Genomic DNA, 21,232 nt, shown 5'->3' on the forward strand with positions numbered 1-21,232 from the left:
CAAAAATCCTCACTGTCAGGTGAAAAGAAGCGGCTGGCAACTCCACATGTATGTACCGAATCAGCAGAGGGGGTGGAGCAGCGACCGAGATGGCTCGGAAGAGTGGGGTGATTGGACGGGTACAATTGGGGAGAAAAAGTGGCGGGAAAAAAAGCCCCAAAAAAAAAATCTCTTGGGCAAAACTCTCAGCGGTGGTCATGGACGGCTGTGTGAAGTTCATGTGATAAAAAGCGGGAATATTTCCTGCTTCCGACTGGCCAGCGGGATGGACAGACCCGCCGACCGCATCTGGGCCTGTTCTATCCAGCCTGTGTTGAGCTGTAGGAGTTAATGTAACTTGTGCAAAGATAAGATTTAAGGATTTAAAGGATTAGGGTTAACCCAGGGGGAAATGTGGCTGACATCTATTCCCAGCTCTATTAGCTCTTATTGAAAGCTAACGAAAGCAACACACTTTGGTCTGTAAAGCTGTGTGGAAGGCTAATGCAGAGAATATCGGCATTGATTTTATCTTTAAAAGACGTGCCCTGTTTTTATTTTGGTAAAAGCAATGATAAGAATAATAAAGCAGCGCTGGCATAATATGAGTAGAATAATTGGTAATAACAGGAAAGAGACAAAGATTTTTGAGGCCTTACAGGATTTTTTTTGTATCGTGAAAATAGAGGAAGTCTCTCATTATAGTACTATTCCTAGTCTGTCCACAACCACTCGTGTTCAGCGTGATTCACCAAAACCTTCCTTAAGGCAGTCACAATAACCGGGTCTATTAGGCACAGCCAAATACAGGCAAGGCTACACAATTATGAAATGGTCACGGAATGAATGTTCCCAGTCCAGAACACTGTTAAAGCTACCCCGCTAACCCCCCCCCAACTTAAAATTTTCAGCTGTGATTGAAAGCTGACATTGCCTTTAACTTTCAGAGAATGAGTCCCATTCTATATGACATTACTGACAAAGTAATTAAACTGAGTTATGAAATGTTTCTTTTTTGTTAACTCCCCCTTTTTTTGTTCCCCCCAATTTTACTTGGCCAATTACCCCACTCTTCCGAGCTGTCCCGGTCACTGCTCCAACCCCTCTGCCAATCCAGGGAGGGCTGCAGACTGCCACATGCCTCCTCCGATACATGTGGAGTCACCAGCTGCTTCTTTTCACCTGACAGTGAGGAGTTTCACCAGGGGGATGTAGCACGTAGGAGGATCACGCTCTTACCCCAGTTCCCCCTCCCCCCGAACAGGCGCCCCGACCAACCAGAGGAGGCGCTAGTGCAGTGACCAGGACACATATCCACATCTGGCTTCCCTCCCACAGACACAGCCAATGAGACGCCCGACCAAGCCAGAGGTAACACAGGGATTCGAACCGGAGATCCCGGTGTTGGTAGGCAACGGAATTGCAGGGAAGAACTTTTAAGCCTCCCACTGTTCACTGGACAAACTGAACAGACTTTTTTTTACCGAATTTAACCGAAAATTTTAACGAAAGTCTTGCCAAGCTTTTGGCTGGTGCAGCTCTGTGCGGACTCCGATGGAGACGCCGACGGGGTCAGTGGGCCGGCACTCTCGTTAAACTCTAAAAAAAGAGATTATGTAGAATCGCGCTACTGTAAATTCACCTGGAGAATGTACGCTCTCTGGCCAACAACATGGACAAATCCCTACTGATAAAATGGAAAAAAACTCGGACTTTTCCAGATCTGCCGCCCTGTGCCTTACTGAAACCTGGTTTAGTGAGCATATCACGGACAGTACACTTCACCTATTGCAGTTCCAAATCCTCCGAGTGCACTGCGAAATGGAGCTATCGGGAGGTGGCGGCATATGCTTCTACATAAAGAAAGGTTGGTGTACGGATGTCACAGTGTTGAAGAAATCATGCAGGTCTGACTTAAGAGACCATTTTAATCGACTGTAAACCATTCTATTCACCGCGTGAATTTTCATCATTCATTCTGGTCGGTGTCTATATCCCACCCCAAGCCTGTGTTGAAGAGGCATTAAAACACCTGGCTGATCAAATTACAAACATGGAGTGCACAAATCCAGACTCCCATCTCATTATCCTTGGGGATTTTAACAGAGCAAACCTCAGCCACAAAATACAGACAGCATGTTACAAGTCCCACCAGGGACAGAAACACACTGGATTATTGCTACCCATTATTAAAGGACGCCTATCGCTCTGTCCCCCGTACAGCCCTGGGACTCTCTGATCACTGTCTAATTCATCTTAACCCAGCCTACAGGCAGGAACTAAAAACTGCAAAGCCTGTGGTTAAAAATGTGAGGAAATTGACCAATGGGTCAAAACTGGAGCTCCAGGCCTGCCATGACTGCACTGATTGGAGTGTTTTTGAGGCTGCATCTACAGACCTGGACAAACTTACTGACACTGTGACTTCTTACATCAGCTTTTGTGAGGACACGTGTGTGTGCCCACTAAAACTTTCTGTACCTTCATCAACAACAATAAGCCCTGGTTCACAGCAAAACTCAAGACAGCTTCATCAGGCCAAAGAGGAAGCCTACAGGAGTGGAGACAGGATCTGGTACAACAAAGCCAGAAATGCACTCGCAAAGGAGATCAGAGTGGCAAAAAGGTGCTGCTCTGAAAAGTTGAAAGAGAGGCTTTCTGCCAATGACCCATCATCAGTCTGGAGAGGTTTGAAATACATTACCAACTACAGGGGACCATCCCCCCACACTGCAGAGAACCATCCACTGGCATACGACCTAAATGGGTTTTACTGCAGATTTGAAAAGCAAACTTTCACACCCCTCACCCTCTCCAGCCACGACATACAACCAACTGCACCCCTTGCCCCACCGACCCCTCACCCGCACTCGGGATCTGTGTTGAGGACGTGTGCCAGCTCTTCCAGAGACAGAAGACCAGGAAGGCATCGGGCCTGGATGGCGTGTAACCCTCCTGTCTGAAAGTCTGTGCTGACCAGCTGGCCCCCATTTTCACACTAATCTTCAATGTTAACTTCTTTTTTTTTAAATTTAATTATGTAGATAAGTCACAACTGATCGACTCTACATCAGCATTGGCCTGTCAAGGTTCAGTGCTGATTTAAAACAGCAGATGGCGTGTTGAGCCATTTTCAACCCATGAAATGCGCCGATTTTCATAAATTTGGTAAGAAGGGTCAATATTAACACTGGCATTGATGTATTTCATCACCGGAGAGCCATATCATTCAGTTTACAGCTCAAAAAGCATGTTTAAGTGTTTAGTACCTCTTGAAAATATTTTAACTTTTTTGCTTACTTTACTTTGCTTACTTGACTTACTTTTTGGAGGGATTTTATGTGTTGGAGGGAATTTAACATTAATTTTGAGTTTGCAATAGAATATTAAATGAAACAAAATAATTTTATTTAATATATTTTCTTCCGTTCATTGTAAACAATACAACATCACCATAGAAACAAATCTGTTTTCTTTTGCCTCCTGCCATTTCGTCGGGCTGTTTGTTTTTCCCGTGCTGTCTGTCCAGAAGGTCTCTCCATCTGCCGTCTGCCTGATGTGAACCCCAACATAATTCTGATAAATATTATAACCATTTGACATTTATTTTTTAACTATTGTGATGTACATGATAATATTTCACGTTGTAATGTTTTTATTGATAATCTTTTGTATTTGTACGCTGCTGCATTTCCGTGTGTGTGTGTGTAACAAGTAGAGTGAACAAGCGTTGTGCACCTGCCTGTATACACTCACTGGCCACTTTATTAGGTACACCTTGCTAGTACCGGGTTGGACCCCCTTTTGCCTTCAGAACTGCCTTAATCCTTTGTGGCATAGATTCAACAAGGTACTGGAAACATTCCTCAGAGAGTTTGGTCCATATTGACATGATAGCATCACGCAGTTGCTGCAGATTTGTCGGCTGCGCATCCATGATGCGAATCTCCCGGTCCACCACATCCCAAAGGTGCTCTATTGGATTGAGATCTGGTGACTGTGGAGGCCATTTGAGTACAGTGAACTCATTGTCATGTTCAAGAAACCAGTCTGAGATGATTCGAGCTTAATGACATGGCGCGTTATCCTGCTGGAAGTAGCCATCAGAAGATGGGAACACTGTGGTCATAAAGGGATGAACATGGTCAGCAACAATACTCAGGTAGGCTGTGGCGTTGACACAATGCTCAATTGGTACTAAGGGGCCCAAAGTGTGCCAAGAAAATATCCCCCACACCATTACACCACCACCACCAGCCTGAACCGTTGATACAAGGCAGGATGGATCCATGCTTTCATGTTGTTGACGCCAAATTCTGACCCTACCATCTGAATGTTGCAGCAGAAATCGAGACTCATCAGACCAGGCAACGTTTTTCCAATCTTCTATTGTCCAATTTGATGAGCCTGTGCGAATTGTAGCCTCAGTTTCCTGTTCTTAGCTGACAGGAGTGGCACCCGGTGTGGTCTTCTGCTGCTGTAGCCCATCTGCCTCAAGGTTCAACGTGTTGTGCGTTCAGAGATGCTCTTCTGCATACCTCGGTTGTAATGAGTGGTTATTTGAGTTACTGTTGCCTTTCTGTCAGCTCGAACCAGTCTGGCCATTCTCCTCTGACCTCTGGCATCAACAAGGCATTTTCGCCCACAGAACTGCCGCTCACTGGATATTTTCTCTTTTTCGGACCATTCTCTGTAAACCCTAGAGATGGTTGTGCGTGAAAATCCCTGTAGATCAGCAGTTTCTGAAATACTCAGACCAGCCCGTCTGGCACCAACAACCATGCCACGTTCAAAGTCACTTAAATCATCTTTCTTCCCCATTCTGATGCTCGGTTTGAACTGCAGCAGATCGTCTTGACCATGTCTACATGCCTAAATGCATTGAGTTGCTGCCATGTGATTGGCTGATTAGAAATTTGCGTTAACGAGCAGTTGGACAGGTGTGCCTAATAAATTTGCCGGTGAGTGTAGGTGTATCTTACTATTTGAATAATGCGCCCTTTAAAATGGTCAGCCTATCTGGCCCGGTTCTGAACTGGTTTAGAACCAACGTACAGGAAAGGCAGCTCTTTGTGTTCATTGGAGACTTTACCTCAGACAAAGTGGGTATTACGTGTGGGGTACCCCAAGGTTCGATTCTTGAACCCATCCAGCCATCCATTATCCGAACCGGTTATCCTGCTCTCAGAGTCGTGGGGATGCTGGAGCCTATCCCAGCAGTCATTGGGCGGCAGACAGGGAGACACCCTGGACAGGCTGCCAGGCCATCACACAGGGTCGACATACACACACACACACACACACACACATTCATACCTAGGGACAATTTAGTATGGCCGGTTCACCTGACCTACATGTCTTTGGACTGTGGGAGGAAACTGGAGTCCCCAGAGGAAACTCACGCAGATATGGGGAGAACATGCAAACTCCACACAGAGGACAACCCGGGACAACCCCAAGGTTGGACTACCCCGGGGCTCGAACCCAGGATGTTCTTGCTGTGAGATGACCGTGCTGCCCTGATTATTGAACCATTACTATTCAATCTCTATAGGCTCCCACTTGCACGTTATACAGAAACACAAAATAAATTACCATAATTATGCAGATGATTCACAACTGTACATACCCCTATCTCCTGATGACCTAGATCCCGTACATTCCCTAAATCAGTGAATTGACGATATTAATTTATAGATGTCAGAGAACGTTTTACAATTGAAAAGAAATACTCATTTTGGTACAAAGACTCAAAGACAGGATTGCAGCTCATTTCAATTCTTTGTCTCTGGAGTGCAAAAGCAAAGCTAGAAATCTGGGTGTAATCAATCATCTCACAAAATTAACCTTCCATCTTAAAAGCATTTCAAAACTAAGGGCTTTTCTATCAAAATCAGACTCTGAGAAATTAATCCATGCACTTATAACAAGTAGACTAGACTACTGTAATGGACTATTCCCCGGCCTCCCAAAATCAGTTGTGCAGCAACTACGGTTAATTCAAAATGTGGCTGCACGTGTTCTCACTGGAACTAAAAAGTATGAGCACATTACATCTGTTCTTGGAGCTCTGCACTGGCTCCCTGTCAAAACTAGAATCGATTTTAAAATTCTGTTGCTTATATACAAAGCTCTAAATGACCTTGCACCTCGGTATATAAAAAGCATGCTAATTAGATACAAACCAGCAAGAACTCTCGAGTCCAAAGGCAGTGGTCTTTTAACCATCCCTCATCCCTCAGACTAACTCTAAAGCAGGGGAAGCTGCCTTTTGTATTTTCGCTCTGCTTTATGTAAAGCACATTGTTTTGCCTGTGTATGAAATGTGCTACATAAAGTTTGACTGTGATGGACCAGTGGTCCATCCAGGGTGTCTCCCTACCTGCCGCCCAATGACTGCTGGTATAGGCTCCAGCATCCCGTGACCCCGATTGGGATAAGGTGCTTGGATAATAGATGGATGGAAATAAAGTTTGACTTGACTTGTCTTGAAATAGCAGGAACATACTGTGCCATTGAGCAGGTTGTTGGTCAATGGCGCAGTTGCTTTCTGCTACCTCAAGATAGCAGTGCACCAACAATGCACCTGACTACACCTCATTTTAAGGCCAACATGCCCATGGGTGCTCAAATGGGTGCAATTACATTTGCTATTTAAACAACGTGGGCGCTGGATGGGAAAATGACAACTGTGTCGGTCGGACACTAACGGACACTTGTGCTGCGCTTTGCGTCAGGTGTAAGATAGAGCCCTGAGATAGTATTGGGGAAAAGGTTCAGAGATGATAATATACCACAAACATCTAAATCTCCAGTCAAGACTCTTGACTATACCCTTCGGAGAGGAAGAGAAAGAGAGAGGATGTTTGATAAATTTCTTAAACGATGAATGTTCTTTCCCCTTGGCAGAGGAAAGAAAAAAAAAGAGGCATTTATTGAGAAATAAATCATTTTAAGAGGCTATAAAACCACCAGAAATTAAGTAGAAGTTCTGTTTCAATAACGAAAAAGAGGACTTCTTTCGCCAAAACCTTGAAAATCTTAAGAGACAAGACACGTTGTTTGCAGTGACAGAAACACAGACCAAGAGAGATCTGTAAGAGTATGAAGAGTAGTTGCCTTCTTTGTGACTTTTGACAGTGCCCTGCCACAAAGAAAAGAAAAGGGAAGAAAAAAAAACATGGACCCATATCAAGATCTGCCCCACTTATGTCAAAAATATGTCAAAAAAGTTCACCTGTCATCTCGCACTACACTTCCTCTTTATCTGAAACGGATGCTGTCATTTCCATTTGACAGAGAAGGCATCTCAAGTTGAGGGAGATAAAGAGCAAAAAGGAGAAAAACAAAGGAGAGAAAAAAGTTGGAACTATAGTGGGAACATAAGACTGAATAGAAAGATGGAGAGAGACATGTCTCAGCTTCTCCTTTGTTGACAGTCCATATTGAGAGAGAGAGAGAGAGAGAGAGAGAGAGAGAGAGAGAGAGAGAGAGAGAGAATGAGAAGGACAGCACGAGGTGGGGTGTTGGCATGATTCATTTCTGCAAGATGTGTATCATAAGTGGAGCGACCGCTGGGGGCACGGGACGGCTACTAGTGCAGTAGCCCTTCGGGTGTAATCCCCCCTCCGACCACAATGTGGGTTGCAATGGCAGAGTGGCGCTGTCCGTCCAGCTGCCATGGGAAGAACGTCTGTATGTATGTATGTCTCTCCTTCAATTTTCTCGACAACTGCTCATCCAAACAACATCACACGTGACACTGCACTTCATTGGTTCCTCAGCAATACATCTGCCAATTTTGAAGTTGATCCGACGCACGGTAGTCGAGAAAATCGAAGGACAGACACATACAGACATATACGTAAATACAGACATTTAGACAGAGACTCCTTCCATTTTACTTAGCTAGTTGGATAGATTTGCATTTTGTGCATGGATGAACCCAAACTATCCAGCCCCACTTTGCTGTGTGTTGAGCGGGACATAAACATTGACAGTGACAAAGTGGTTGGCAGGTTTACCACCATGAAGGAGAGGAGGATGAACTTTTAAAAAGAGGCTGTGATATGTGCAAAGTTCGTTAACCTGTTTGGATTGTTTTGTTCTATGGGGGATGGTAGAATACACAACTGGATTATACTAAACAACAATTGGTGTGTGAAACACCCATATCTATTATTTATTAACTTAAATTTTGGTTATGAAGAAATCAGTCAGAGTGTTAGAATATTAATCTGTAGTTAAACTCCATGCTTACAGCATCTTGGCACTTGTCTGTGTCACTGCCTGGTGCTGTAGACTGTCTACTTTGTATTTCAGTCGGCTTGTATAGTGTTGTATACCACTGTGTCTATTTTATGTTTGAAAAGGCCTTGTAGTGTTGTAGACCACTGTGTCTATTTGGTAGCAAGTCAATTTTATTCGTATAGCCCAATATCACAAATTACAAATTTGCCTCAAGGGGCTTTACAGCAACACAGCATCCTGTCCTTAGACCCTCGCATTGGACAAGGAACAACTCCCTAAAAAAAACCTTTAACGGGGAGAAAAAATAGGAAGAAACCTCAGGGAGAGCAAGATAGGAGGGATCTCTCTCCCAAGACGGACAACGTGCAATTGATGTTGTGTTTACACACCTTACAGAATACAGCATTGAAAGAGGATAATAGAATTATACTGGAATTATAAATTTTATTGTATAAAAAATAAAAAGTCTTAGTTAATGGGTAATAAGTCCTTATAAAATTATTCTTAAGAAGCGTTAGTAAATAGGTAGTAAGGACTTTATAAGTCATTACTTTTGCATTTTGTGGACTAGCAAAATTATTTTAATAACTTCTAATCATGACGGTCCTTGATGCGAAATGAAAAGTTTTATGCAGATTGGACTTAACCTATGACGAACGTAGAAAAAAAGTAGGCTTTTCAAGCGCCACCTAGTGGTCAAAAGCGTGTTTATGGCGCTATTATTAACATAAATAGTTTCATGAACACAATGTTAAGCATTTTATAAGGACTTATAAGGGTTTTATTACATATTAATGAACCCTTATTACATGCACTTAATGCAAAGTGTTGCCGTCCATTTTAGGTTTGAATAAGCCTTCTAGTGACGTAGACCGCTGTGTGTTTTATATTTGAGTAGGCCTTGTAGTCTATTGTATGTTTACGTCATTCCCATGTAAGACGGGCGTGGTTCTGAGACGGTGCCGCTGGCCTGTCTCTGTCTGTCAGCGGTGGTGCTGAACCCTTCGCCGCCCGACGTGCAGAGTGATGAACGCTGTCCTCGGTGCTGAGACATTTGAACGTGACTGGTAACCTGTTTTCTTTTTTTGTTCTTCAGACAAAGCGGCTTCACTGCAACTTTCTTAGACAGGCTTACTTGGCTCAGTAAGGGATAATTTGTTTTTAAGGATTGGATAGGACAGGATAGGATAGGATAGGATATGGGCAGCACGGTGGTCCAGTGGTTAGCGCTATCGCCTCATAGCAAGAAGGTCCTGGGTTTGAACCCCGGGGTTGTCCAACCCTGGGAGTCACCCCAGGTTGTCCTCTGTGGGGAGTTTGCATGTTCTCTCCGTGTCTGCGGTGGGTTTTCTCTGGGTGCTCCGGTTTCCTCCCACCATCAAAAAGACATGCATGTTAGAGTTAGTACTCCTGTCAGTGCCCCTGACCGAGGCATGGCAAGACAAACTGGAGTTGGTCCCCGGGCGTTGCACGGTGGCTGCACACTGCTCCTACCTACACAGCTAGGATGGGTTAAATGCAGAGCATAATTTCCCAATGGGGTTTAATAAAGTATATCAAAATAAAAAAAATATATATATACACTCACCGGCCACTTTATTAGGCCCACCTGTCCAACTGCTCGTTAACGCAAATTTCTAATCAGCCAATCACATGGCAGCAACTCAATGCATTTAGGCATGTAGACATGGTCAAGACGATCTGCTGCAGTTCAAACCGAGCATCAGAATGGGGAAGAAAGGTGATTTAAGTGACTTTGAACGTGGCATGGTTGTTGGTGCCAGATGGGCTGGTCTGAGTATTTCAGAAACTGCTGATCTACTGGGATTTTCACACACAACCATCTCTAGGGTTTACAGAGAATGGTCCGAAAAAGAGAAAATATCCAGTGAGCGGCAGTTCTGTGGGCGAAAATGCCTGGTTGATGTCAGAGGAGAATGGCCAGACTGGTTCGAGCTGACAGAAAGGCAACAGTAACTCAAATAACCACTCATTACAACCGAGGTATGCAGAAGAGCATCTCTGAACGCACAACACGTCGAACCTTGAGGCAGATGGGCTACAGCAGCAGAAGGAAACTGAGGCTACAATTCGCACAGGCTCACCAAAATTGGACAATGGAAGATTGGAAAAACGTTGCCTGGTCTGATGAGTCTCGATTTCTGCTGCAACATTCGGATGGTAGGGTCAGAATTTGCCGTCAACAACATGAAAGCATGGATCCATCCTGCCTTGTATCAACGGTTCAGGCTGGTGGTGGTGGTGTAATGGTGTGGGGGATATTTTCTTGGCACACTTTGGGCCCCTTAGTACCAATTGAGCATCGTGTCAACACCACAGCCTACCTGAGTATTGTTGCTGACCATGTCCATCCCTTTATGACCACAGTGTTCCCATCTTCTGATGGCTACTTCCAGCAGGATAACGCGCCATGTCATAAAGCTCGAATCATCTCAGACTGGTTTCTTGAACATGACAATGAGTTCATTGTACTCAAATGGCCTCCACAGTCACCAGATCTCAATCCAATAGAGCACCTTTGGGATGTGGTGGACCAGGAGATTCGCATCATGGATGTGCAGCCGACAAATCTGCAGCAACTGCGTGATGCTATCATGTCAATATGGACCAAACTCTCTTGAGGAATGTTTCCAGTACCTTGTTGAATCTATGCCACGAAGGATTAAGGCAGTTCTGAAGGCAAAAGGGGGTCCAACCCGGTACTAGCAAGGTGTACCTAATAAAGTGGCCAGTGAGTGTATATACACTACTGTTCAAAAGTTGGGGATCACATTGAAATGTCCATATTTTTGAAGGAAAAGCACTGTACTGTTCAATGAAGATAACTTTAAACTAGTCTTAACTTTAAAGAAATACACTCTATACATTGCTAATGTGGTAAATGACTATTCTAGCTGCAAATGTCTGGTTTTTGGTGCAATATCTACATAGGTGTATAGAGGCCCATTTCAAGCAACTATCACTCCAGTGTTCTAATGGTACAATGTGTTTGCTCATTGGCTCAGAAGGCTAATTGAGGATTAGAAAACCCTTGTGCAATCATGTTCACACATCCGAAAACAGTTTAGCTCGTTACAGAAGCTACAAAACTGACCTTCCTTTGAGCAGATTGGGTTTCTGGAGCATCACATTTGTGGGGTCAATTAAACGCTCAAAATGGCCAGAAAAAGAGAACTTTCATCTGAAACTCGACAGTCTATTCTTGTTCTTAGAAATGAAGGCTATTCCATGCGAGAAATTGCTAAGAAATTGAAGATTTCCTACACCGGTGTGTACTACTCCCTTCAGAGGACAGCACAAACAGGCTCTAACCTGAGTAGAAAAAGAAGTGGGAGGCCGCGTTGCACAACTGAGCAAGAAGATAAGTACATTAGAGTCTCTAGTTTGAGAAACAGACGCCTCACAGGTCCCCAACTGGCATCTTCATTAAATAGTACCCGCAAAACACCAGTGTCAACATCTACAGTGAAGAGGCGGCTGCGGGATTCTGGGCTTCAGGGCAGAGTGGCAAAGAAAAAGCCATATCTGAGACTGACCAATAAAAGAAAAGATTAAGATGGGCAAAAGAACACAGACATTGGACAGAGGAAGACTGGAAAAAAGTGTTGTGGACGGATGAATCCAAGTTTGAGGTGTTTGGATCACAAAGAAGAACGTTTGTGAGACGCAGAACAAATGAAAAGATGCTGGAAGAATGCCTGATGCCATCTGTTAAGCATGGTGGAGGTAATGTGATGGTCTGGGGTTGCTTTGGTGCTGGTAAGGTGGGAGATTTGTACAGGGTAAAAGGGATTCTGAATAAGGAAGGCTATCACTCCATTTTGCAACGCCATGCCATACCCAGTGGACAGCGCTTGATTGGAGCCAATTTCATCCTACAACAGGACAATGACCCTAAACACACCTCCAAATTGTGCAAGAACTATTTAGAGCAGAAGCAGGCAGCTGGTATTCTATCGGTAATGGAGTGGCCAGCGCAGTCACCAGATCTGAACCCCATTGAGCTGTTGTGGGAGCAGCTTGACCGTATGGTACGCAAGAAGTGCCCATCCAACCAATCCAACTTGTGGGAGCTGCTTCTGGAAGCGTGGGGTGCAATTTCTCCAGATTACCTCACCAAATTAACAGCTAGAATGCCAAAGGTCTGCAATGCTGTAATTGCTGCAAATGGAGGATTCTTTGACGAAAGCAAAGTTTGATGTAAAAAAAATCTTATTTCAAATACAAATCATTATTTCTAACCTTGTCAATGTCTTGACTCTATTTTCTATTCATTTCACAACATATGGTGGTGAATAAGTGTGACTTTTCATGGAAAACACAAAATTGTTTGGGTGATCCCAAACTTTTGAACGGTAGTGTATATATATATATATATGTATATATATATAATCCAGTGAGTCAAATAAGTTCTTTATGAGAAAGTACAAGCCTGGTTCATGCCATAAGCAATCACCTGCTGTCAAGCGGTTTTTTTTTTTTTTTTTTTTTTGGTTTTTTTTTTTTTTGGAAACCATCAATGGTGTTGATGAAAGTGCTCAACAAATGAGGAACAGAATATTAAGACAGATGTAGGAAAAAATCTTTAATTCATAGCAGTACAAGCCTGTTTCGTGTGTCACGCACATTCACAACTGTGAAATAGCTGATATCTATCTACCTATCTATCTATCTATCTATCTATCTATGTCTATCTATCTATCTATCTATCTATCTATCTATCTATATATATATTTTTTTTTTAGATGTAGGAAAAAAACTTTAATTCATAGCACAGCTGTGCGACACACGAAACAGGCTTATACTGCTATGAATTAGTTTTTTTTCCTAAATTTAGCTTTTAAAAAAATGAATGAAATATATATATATATAGATAGATAGATAGATAGATAGATATCAGTTATTTCACAGTTGTGAATGTGCGTGACACACGAAACAGGCTTGTACTGCTATGAATTAGGTTTTTTTTCCCGACAGCTATCTTAAAAAAAAATATATATATATATATATATATATATATATATATATATATATATATATAGATGGATAGATAAATATCAGCTATTTCACAGTTGTGAATTTTAAAATGACTATCAGAAAGGCCCCTTGAGAATGTTTCGTCTCCTCTGTACTGAGCCTAGCTTTGCCCTGGTATATAGTATGTTCCTCACAATGGTATAATTTTTAAAAAAATACCCACTATCAGGTATCATTTCTGAAAGAAATTCCTGACAGTTAACAAGAAGATATAATTTTCCATCAAGCCCAAAATTGACAATATACACAGCTGTGGCAATTGTTAAACATATGAGTACCTTTTTTTCAAGCACTGGAGAGAGAGAGAGAGAGAGAGAGAGAGAGAGAGAGAGAGAGAGAGAGAGAGAGAGAGAGAGAGAGAGAGAGAGAATAGATGCCAAAGTAAAAAGAATATGTATTGCAATTTGAGGAAATGAAAATCTAAATAGCTGGTTTAGTGGATAGCGTGTATATCCATCAAATTGGGTATTGAACTTGAAATGACAATAATGGTGATAGGTGCTGACATAAACCCTCATTCTGGCACCGAGAGTCCCTGTATCATTTACGGGTCACACATCTCACTTCTTCAGGGCCCCGAATCAAACATTTAGTAAATGCCATTTACATGCCTCATTGCCAGCTTCCAACAGACACTTTTGACTCCACAAAAATATCTTCACTTGTGTAATCATTTCTTAGGTTGCAGCCATGCCACTCACGACCCATTTGAACAATGCTCTCGAACACAACTATTGTCAGCTGCCTGCTGTTGCTCTTAATGGCTATGGGCAAAAACGTCAAAGAATAGTCCTGTTTCAAAATACTGGTCAGACACCAAAGTGCAGGCTCACATAATACATTTTATATATATACATTATCCAAACCGCTTATCCTGCTCTCGGGGTTGCGGGGATATGCTGGAGCCTAGCCCAGCAGTCATTGGGTGGCAGGTGAGGAGACACCCTGGACTGGCCGCCAGACCATCACAGGGCCCACACACACACACACACAGACAAATCCACACCTAAGGACAAATTAGTATGGCCGATTCACCTGACTTACATGTCTTTGGACTGTGGGAGGGAACCCACGCAGACATGGTGAGAACATGCAAACTCCACACACAGGACAACCCGGGACGACCCACCAAGGTTGGACTACCCCGGGGATCGAACCCAGGACCTTCTTGCTGTTAGGCAACCATTGTAACCACTGCATCACTGTGCTGCCCAGTATGTGTGTGTGTGTGTGTGTGTGTGTGTGTGTGTGTGTGTGTGTAATACTTTCATGGATATTTGAAGTATTTTCATAAAAGTATTTCCATAAAATTTCCAGGTGTGCCTCTGACAGAATAGTTGTTTAAAGGAGCTCTGGCAACCACGATGAGCCGCACAAAAGGAGACACAGGTTTCTCTTGAGTTGTGCAGAAAACATCGCTCAGTGAGAAACCCATCTTTTGATATCAAAGTATGTATAATGAAAAAATGTAATCTTTCAGTTATAACTCAGTGAAAAATGTGGGATGAACTAAATCAATTTAACTTTTACAAAGCTTCATTTATAATTTATTCAACTAACAATGTGCCAAGGGGCAAGGGCACATTTTACATACAATATTTGTACAAAGTCATTCTCATAAAAATGGGGTCCGATGTGCCCAGCACTCAAAGGCAAAGCTAAGCCGAGTGAATATGAAAAGGAAAGCTAGTCCATGGCCTGATTCTCCACTACATCCATTTGAGGTTCAGGGAAAGCCGAGGTACACCCAAATCACAATCCAATAAGTTCCACACTTTGTCCTCGGTGCTCAAAGTACACTACATTATGACAGGATTGTATGTCCGGGGGGGGGGTGAAGGGGAAGGTTCTAACACATGCGTTTCAATGCAGAACTTGATCTATCAACCCTTTTGACTTCTGGGGGAGGCTCCAGCATCCCCGCGACCCCAATTGGGATAAGCGGCTTGGATACTAGCTGGATGGATGGATAAAACTTGTTGCAACTTTTAAAGGGGCGTTCTACTGGAAACACTCATTTCTGGAAAAAAAATTGCCATTTTTTGAAACGTTCTCCGCACGTTTTGACTTTAACACACAAGCTATCAAGAAAATTAAATCCATGTGCTTCACCGAATGAGATTGCCTAAAATGAGACTGAGATTGTTCCTTTACACCAGTGGTTCTCAACCTTTTTGGGGTCCTGGACCCCCTGCGTATTTTTGATCTACCCTGAGGACCCCTCCACCTGATCTTGGGGGAGGGGGGTTGCAATTTGATAGAAACAGTAGAAACTGCATTTTAAATTGCATTATAGCATTTATTCACTCTTTGGGGCAAAAATAAGAGCTTTCAGTTGTAACTTAGATATAGTTGACAAAACAGAATTCTTATGCAGATATATGTAACAAAACAGAATATGTATTCAGTAACTTTCAGATATATGTAACAACAGAATTTTTATGCAGTAACTTTTAACAATGCAAACGGGAGCGAGATCTCTTATTAAAATACAATAAATTACACTTGTGAAACAGATGTAATTAGAGAAAAAAGTCATGTTACCCTTTATAGTTTAGGTAGATAAAGGTCTCAGTCACATTTGAGTAAAATAATCCTATTTCTATAAATGTCATAGGATCTTTTTTTTAAAGATATTTTATTTTCACGGACCCCTTGCAATTACACCACGGACCACTAGGGGTCCGCGGACCCCCGGTTGAGAAACACTGCTTTACGCAAACATTAAAGCTGCTAATGGCAGTTTTGGTTTTTGTTGACTTTGTACCCCCCCCCCCCCCGTGGACAAAAGCAGCAGTGTTGCATGGAAGAATGACTTCATCTTTCAGAAGCATTGCCTCCTGTTGCGAAGATCTACATTCCTCCTCTGATAGTTGGTGAATTTATTGTCAAGATAAGAGAGAGAAGGGCGTCTGGGTAGTAGCATAGCATTCTATTCTGTTGCCTACCAACACGGGGATCGCTGGTTCAAATCCCCATGTTACCTCCGGCTTGGTCGGGCATCCCTACAGACACAATTGGCCGTGTCTGTGGGTGGGAAGCCGGATGTGGGTATGTGTCCTGGTCGCTGCACTAGCGCCTCCTCTAGTCGGTCGTGGCGCCTGTTCAGGGGGGAGGGGGAACTGGGGGGAATAGCGTGATCCTCCCACGTGCTACGTCCCCCTGGTGAAACTCCTCACTGTCCGGTGAAAAGAAGCGGCTGGTGACTCCACATGTATCGGAGGAGGCATGTGGTAGTCTGCAGCCCTCCCCGGATCGGCAGAGGGGGTGGAGCAGTGACTGGGACAGCTCGGAAGAGTGGGGTAATTGGCTGGATACAATTGGGGAGAAAAGGGGGGAGGGGGGGAAATCAAAAAATTATAAAAAAGATAAGAGTGAGAAATGTTTTGATGCTTGAGGAGAGTCCAACCCGGAGACAAGCATTTGAAATTATTATATAGCAATATCTTACCTTCTTGCTGATGGGCTAATTTGATCATGTCGGTCAAATACAGGTTCAAAATTAAACTGAGATTGATCTTCTTTTTCTTTCGGCTTGTACCCTGTTTTTCAGGGGTCGCCACAGCAGATTTTATAGTTTCCATTGGTACCATTTGAGGGAACAGCACCAATGGCGGCTGTTGTTAACACAGGTCTCGACCAATCCAGTATGGTCTTGTCAATCCATATACTGACTTGGCAAAATTGTACGTCAGATGCCCTAAATTCAATTCAACTCAATTTCAGTTTAATTTGGGTATCAAAATTAAATTGAGACTGATAATCAACTCCTCATAGTAGCATGAAACATCTATTGTAAGTAGTGTCAAGAGGTCCAAACACTTAAGTGTTGAAAAATTACAATTAAAGAGATTATTTTAACTATCCAAGGCTGAGGAATGTTGTTGTTGATGAAATACAATGAATTGACTTTTCTTTGACCTTGAAAACTCATTGAAAAAGTCAGGAAATTTATAAAAACAAAAAGTCTTCATAGAACAAAAGCATAAAAATTAACTCTATTATGTGGCACTTCCCTTTAAAACATTAGAAATAGCACCTCCTTAAGTGCTGAGACAAGTGTTAAAGTGACTTGGTTAGAGAAGCCAATGCCCACTGATTAGTCCAGCCCATTGATTAGTCCTAACAGAGCATGTCCAGTGAGACCACTCAATGCTGACCACACTACCAGCTCGTCCCACATACCTTATTTCTTTTCCCACCCACATTTCACAAAGACTCGACCTACTGGCTAGTACCGGTTGCCTCTATTGGTTGGGTTGGTTAGAGTTAGGGTGGGGTTAGGATTAGTGTTAGCCAGTCAGAATCAGAGTAGGGGTGGATCTTCCCAGAGTGAGGGTGGGGGAAAAAAATAACGCATCCTGCATAATTAACAGTAGCAACTCCCAGTTTTGTTGATCAGTTCATCCATACTCGGACCATCTTGATCAATTAATCGCCGGCAGCCATACCAGTATGTACCCTGGCTCTGCTGAATGACAGAAGCTAAGCAGGTGTGGGCTTGGCTAGTACTTGGATGGGAGACCTCCCGGGAAAATGAGTTAATGCTGGAAGTGGGGTCGGTGGGCTAGTAGGGGGCAGTCTTCCCTCTGGTTCTAATAAAAAAAAAAAAAAACAACAAAAATCCCAATGCCCGCATGCAGTGACGGGGACACTGTGCTGTAGGAGATGCCCTCCTTCTGATGAGACGTTTAACCGAGGTCCTGATTCTCTGTAGTCATTAAAGATCCCATGGCGCTTATCGTAAAGACAAGGGGGTTCCCCGGTGTCCTGGTAAAATTCCCAATCTGGTTCTCTCCATCTGGCCATCTCATCATCCCCCCCTGTCTAACTGGCTCAACGATTCCTCCCTCTCCACCTCAAGCTGACGTGTGGTGAGCATTCTGGTGCAAAATGGCTCGCATGCATCACCCAGGTGGGTGCTGCACATTGTTGGTGGTTGAGGTGAGTGTTGTGGCAATTACTGAATTCCACACTGACAGAAATGAGGAACGAGACAAAAATCTCTTACAGTATTGTCACACAATTTTAGTATATGTTCATGAACAGACACATCCAAGCCCAGGTGCCTGAATGCGCACCGATCAATACTGTACAGTCTCTCTTATAGGACAGTTGTCTGTTCTTCCTCTCCTTATTTCATGTCTTCCAGCTCTCATCCACCAAGGCCATTTCTCCAATTTACTGAGTACAGACTTGCTACACTCAGTGAGTCTCCCATACAGTCAACAATTAACAATAGGCCCTTATTTGTGCACCTGGAGAAGACACTTTATAAGACCACTTTTGTTCTACTACCCATGGACTTCAAGCATCCATCTAAGCAATGTAAGGTCATGGTGAAAGATTAAAAGTAAGCAAACATCAAATATGAATTGCCCTCACAGTGAGTTACCCCCTTCAATGTGAGTTGCTGTGGGTGTCTAGATAAAGTGCTATATAAATGTAATCCATTATAATTATTTTTTTTTTAAGATGGCGCTCCTATCTCTCACTGTTACACAAAAGGTCGAGACAGTTACTTTCACAGTACAATTTAGGCTACATCCACACAATTACGTTTTTGTTTTAAAAATGCACATCTTTTGCAATGTTTACACCAAGCGTCCATGCTACTCCAGCATTTTCAAATCTCTAAAATGGAGACTTTTGAAAATGCTGTTGACAATTGTGCTCCGGGACATGATTTAATAGATAGATTTTCGTGACTATGAGTGCGGAAAAGTGTGACACGAGGTTGCGCGCACACACCCACCCACACATACACACACACACAGACACTTGTAAAGGCTCCTCTCACCTGTAGATTTTGTATCTTGTGGAAAATCCCTGCTGGAACCGCTCTCTGAACTCGGTGTACTCTGGGCAGCGGTGGAATGGGCCTTTTTCTGACAGAAGCCAATCCAGTTGCCCTCTGCTCTGCCTTGCATTGAATGCCCATGGTGAGGAGGAGGAGGAAGAGAATGGTGAGCCGGGAAGGGTCTTACTCCCCTGTCCTCCACTGCCCACTAGTTCAGCTCGGCCCAGCCACGGCAGCCATAGCAACACCCACGGCAACCATTGGAGCATCAAGGAGGGTGCGGACCATCTAGCAAGAGGGGCAGAGCCATGGGAGGACCTCTTTTTTCTCATTGGCCAAGGAGTTGCCATGGTCCCGGTGGTGATGTACTAGGGCACCTGGGACCGGCATTTCTTCTGACAATAACCTCCCACTGGCCTGGAGGTGAGAGAGAGAAGAGAGAGAGAGGCGGGGGGGTATAGATAGAGAAGAAGAAAACAAGGAGACAGGGAAGGAGAAAAAGAAACATTTGGTTACCTTTTCACTGAAGAAAAGCACCCATTTTTTATCTAGAACATTAAAAAGAGAAGTCCTTTGAGGTTACCGCAGGAAACAATTATGCAAAAGAAATTTGCTGCTTTTCTCAGTTCCCCTCTTCCTTTTAATGGTAGTAGATGTTGCATTTCAAATGGTGAGATAATGGCCCTACATTTTGATAGTAGCACACACTTAAAAATCAGTTGTTTTTTTTGTTTAACGTTGAACTTTTTAAGAAATGGCAGTAATGCTTCCATTGGTTCTTTTCCCCTGCTTGATATTGTCTGCTTTGAAAAAGAAAAAAAAAAGAATGGAAAAAAATACTATTCACAAGAAGTAGCGCAGACAAATGCTGGGGTCACTTCTTTCTGTTGAGCTTGTTGTATGCTCGTTTTCATGCTCTCGTTAATGAAAAGATTTTTGTCTTTAACTGCATACAAATTTAATCTGCATGTGTAACAAAGAAAATAGATGGATACTCCGAGACAAGCTCAACCAGATCTGGAACGACTATAAAATCTCCAAAAAAAATTTAAAAAAAATGTGCGTTCAGCGAACGGCAGTCATCGCTCACTCTGATGCAGTTTTTCCACAATGGTAAGGTTGAAAAATGAAATCCATCCCTCTTTACATCCTGTGAGAGACAGAAATGTTAATACTGCAGGGTCACTTTTGAGGTGTCCTTGACTTGAACCTGTGCAAAGCTGTGACACACACAGTGCAAAGCAACACCGTGGATAATCTTCAAGGCTTTTCAGTCTTGCTTAAACCCAAAGGCTCGTCTGTTTGGAACGGAGTACATCACCACCCTCCTGCTCACATTCAGCATCCACATCCTGGGCCTTGTCTTACACCTGCTGCAAAGTGGTGCAAATAGCAACACAAGTGTCTGCTAGTTTCAGACCAACATAGTTGTCATTTTCCTGCCCAGCACCGATGTTGTTTAAATAGCAAATGTACTTGTGCCCATCTGTAGGCCTGCGGGTGTGTTGGGTCTTAAAATGAGGTGTGGTCACAGACGCGTTGCTGGTACATTGATATCGTGAGACAGCGGCAAGTGAGCACTTTGCAAGGTGGCACTTTAAAAGGACTTTCTGGTGCCCTTCAGAAAAGTAGAGGGGAGTTGTTCCTTTTGCTGCCAACTGCCGCTACCCGCATTGTTAGGTGGAGTCCTCGGGGACAAGTCAGCATTTCAGAATGGATATGTAAAATAGAGTGGATACTATAAGTGGATTGGGATTCCCAGTATTCCCTGTTTATCTCACAAACAAATTGAGAATTAATTTCAGGCAGCTAAATGCGGGCGCAGACGTGTAAAACGATACTCTGGGCATGGTATTTTTAATTTGTGCCAGCTGCACCTTGAGATTACCGCGGCGTTTGAAAAGGCAATTAGCAAAGTCGTCTGTCAAACGTAAGTCTTTTGCATCTACAGTGGGATGAAAAAACTTGATGAATGAGGGGCTATATAGTTCCTGTTTCATGCCACTGCCCGGCCCCAAGGTGGAACTAGCAAATTAGAAACGTGGCACCTTATGTCTACATAGTTTATCTTTCTGTTGTGTCACCGAAACCACACTGTGTGAATAGATAACAGCCCTTCTCAGGCGCTGAGGCCGTGCCCAAAAG

At 43.3% G+C, this 21,232-nt stretch overlaps 1 protein-coding gene across 1 annotated transcript in view; it reads right to left on the reverse strand.

Moving 5' to 3' along the window:
- Positions 1-19,437, reverse strand: part of brinp2 (bone morphogenetic protein/retinoic acid inducible neural-specific 2) — a 177,703-nt gene extending 158,266 nt beyond the window's left edge. The window contains exon 1 of the mRNA XM_056293300.1: positions 19,088-19,437. Coding sequence (XP_056149275.1) covers positions 19,088-19,437 — 350 coding nt within the window. The remainder of the gene's footprint in view (positions 1-19,087) is intronic.
- Positions 19,438-21,232: the final 1,795 nt, after the last annotated feature.

This window comes from Lampris incognitus, chromosome 14 (genome assembly GCF_029633865.1).
Source record: "Lampris incognitus isolate fLamInc1 chromosome 14, fLamInc1.hap2, whole genome shotgun sequence".
Classification (NCBI taxonomy): Eukaryota; Metazoa; Chordata; class Actinopteri; order Lampriformes; family Lampridae; genus Lampris; species Lampris incognitus.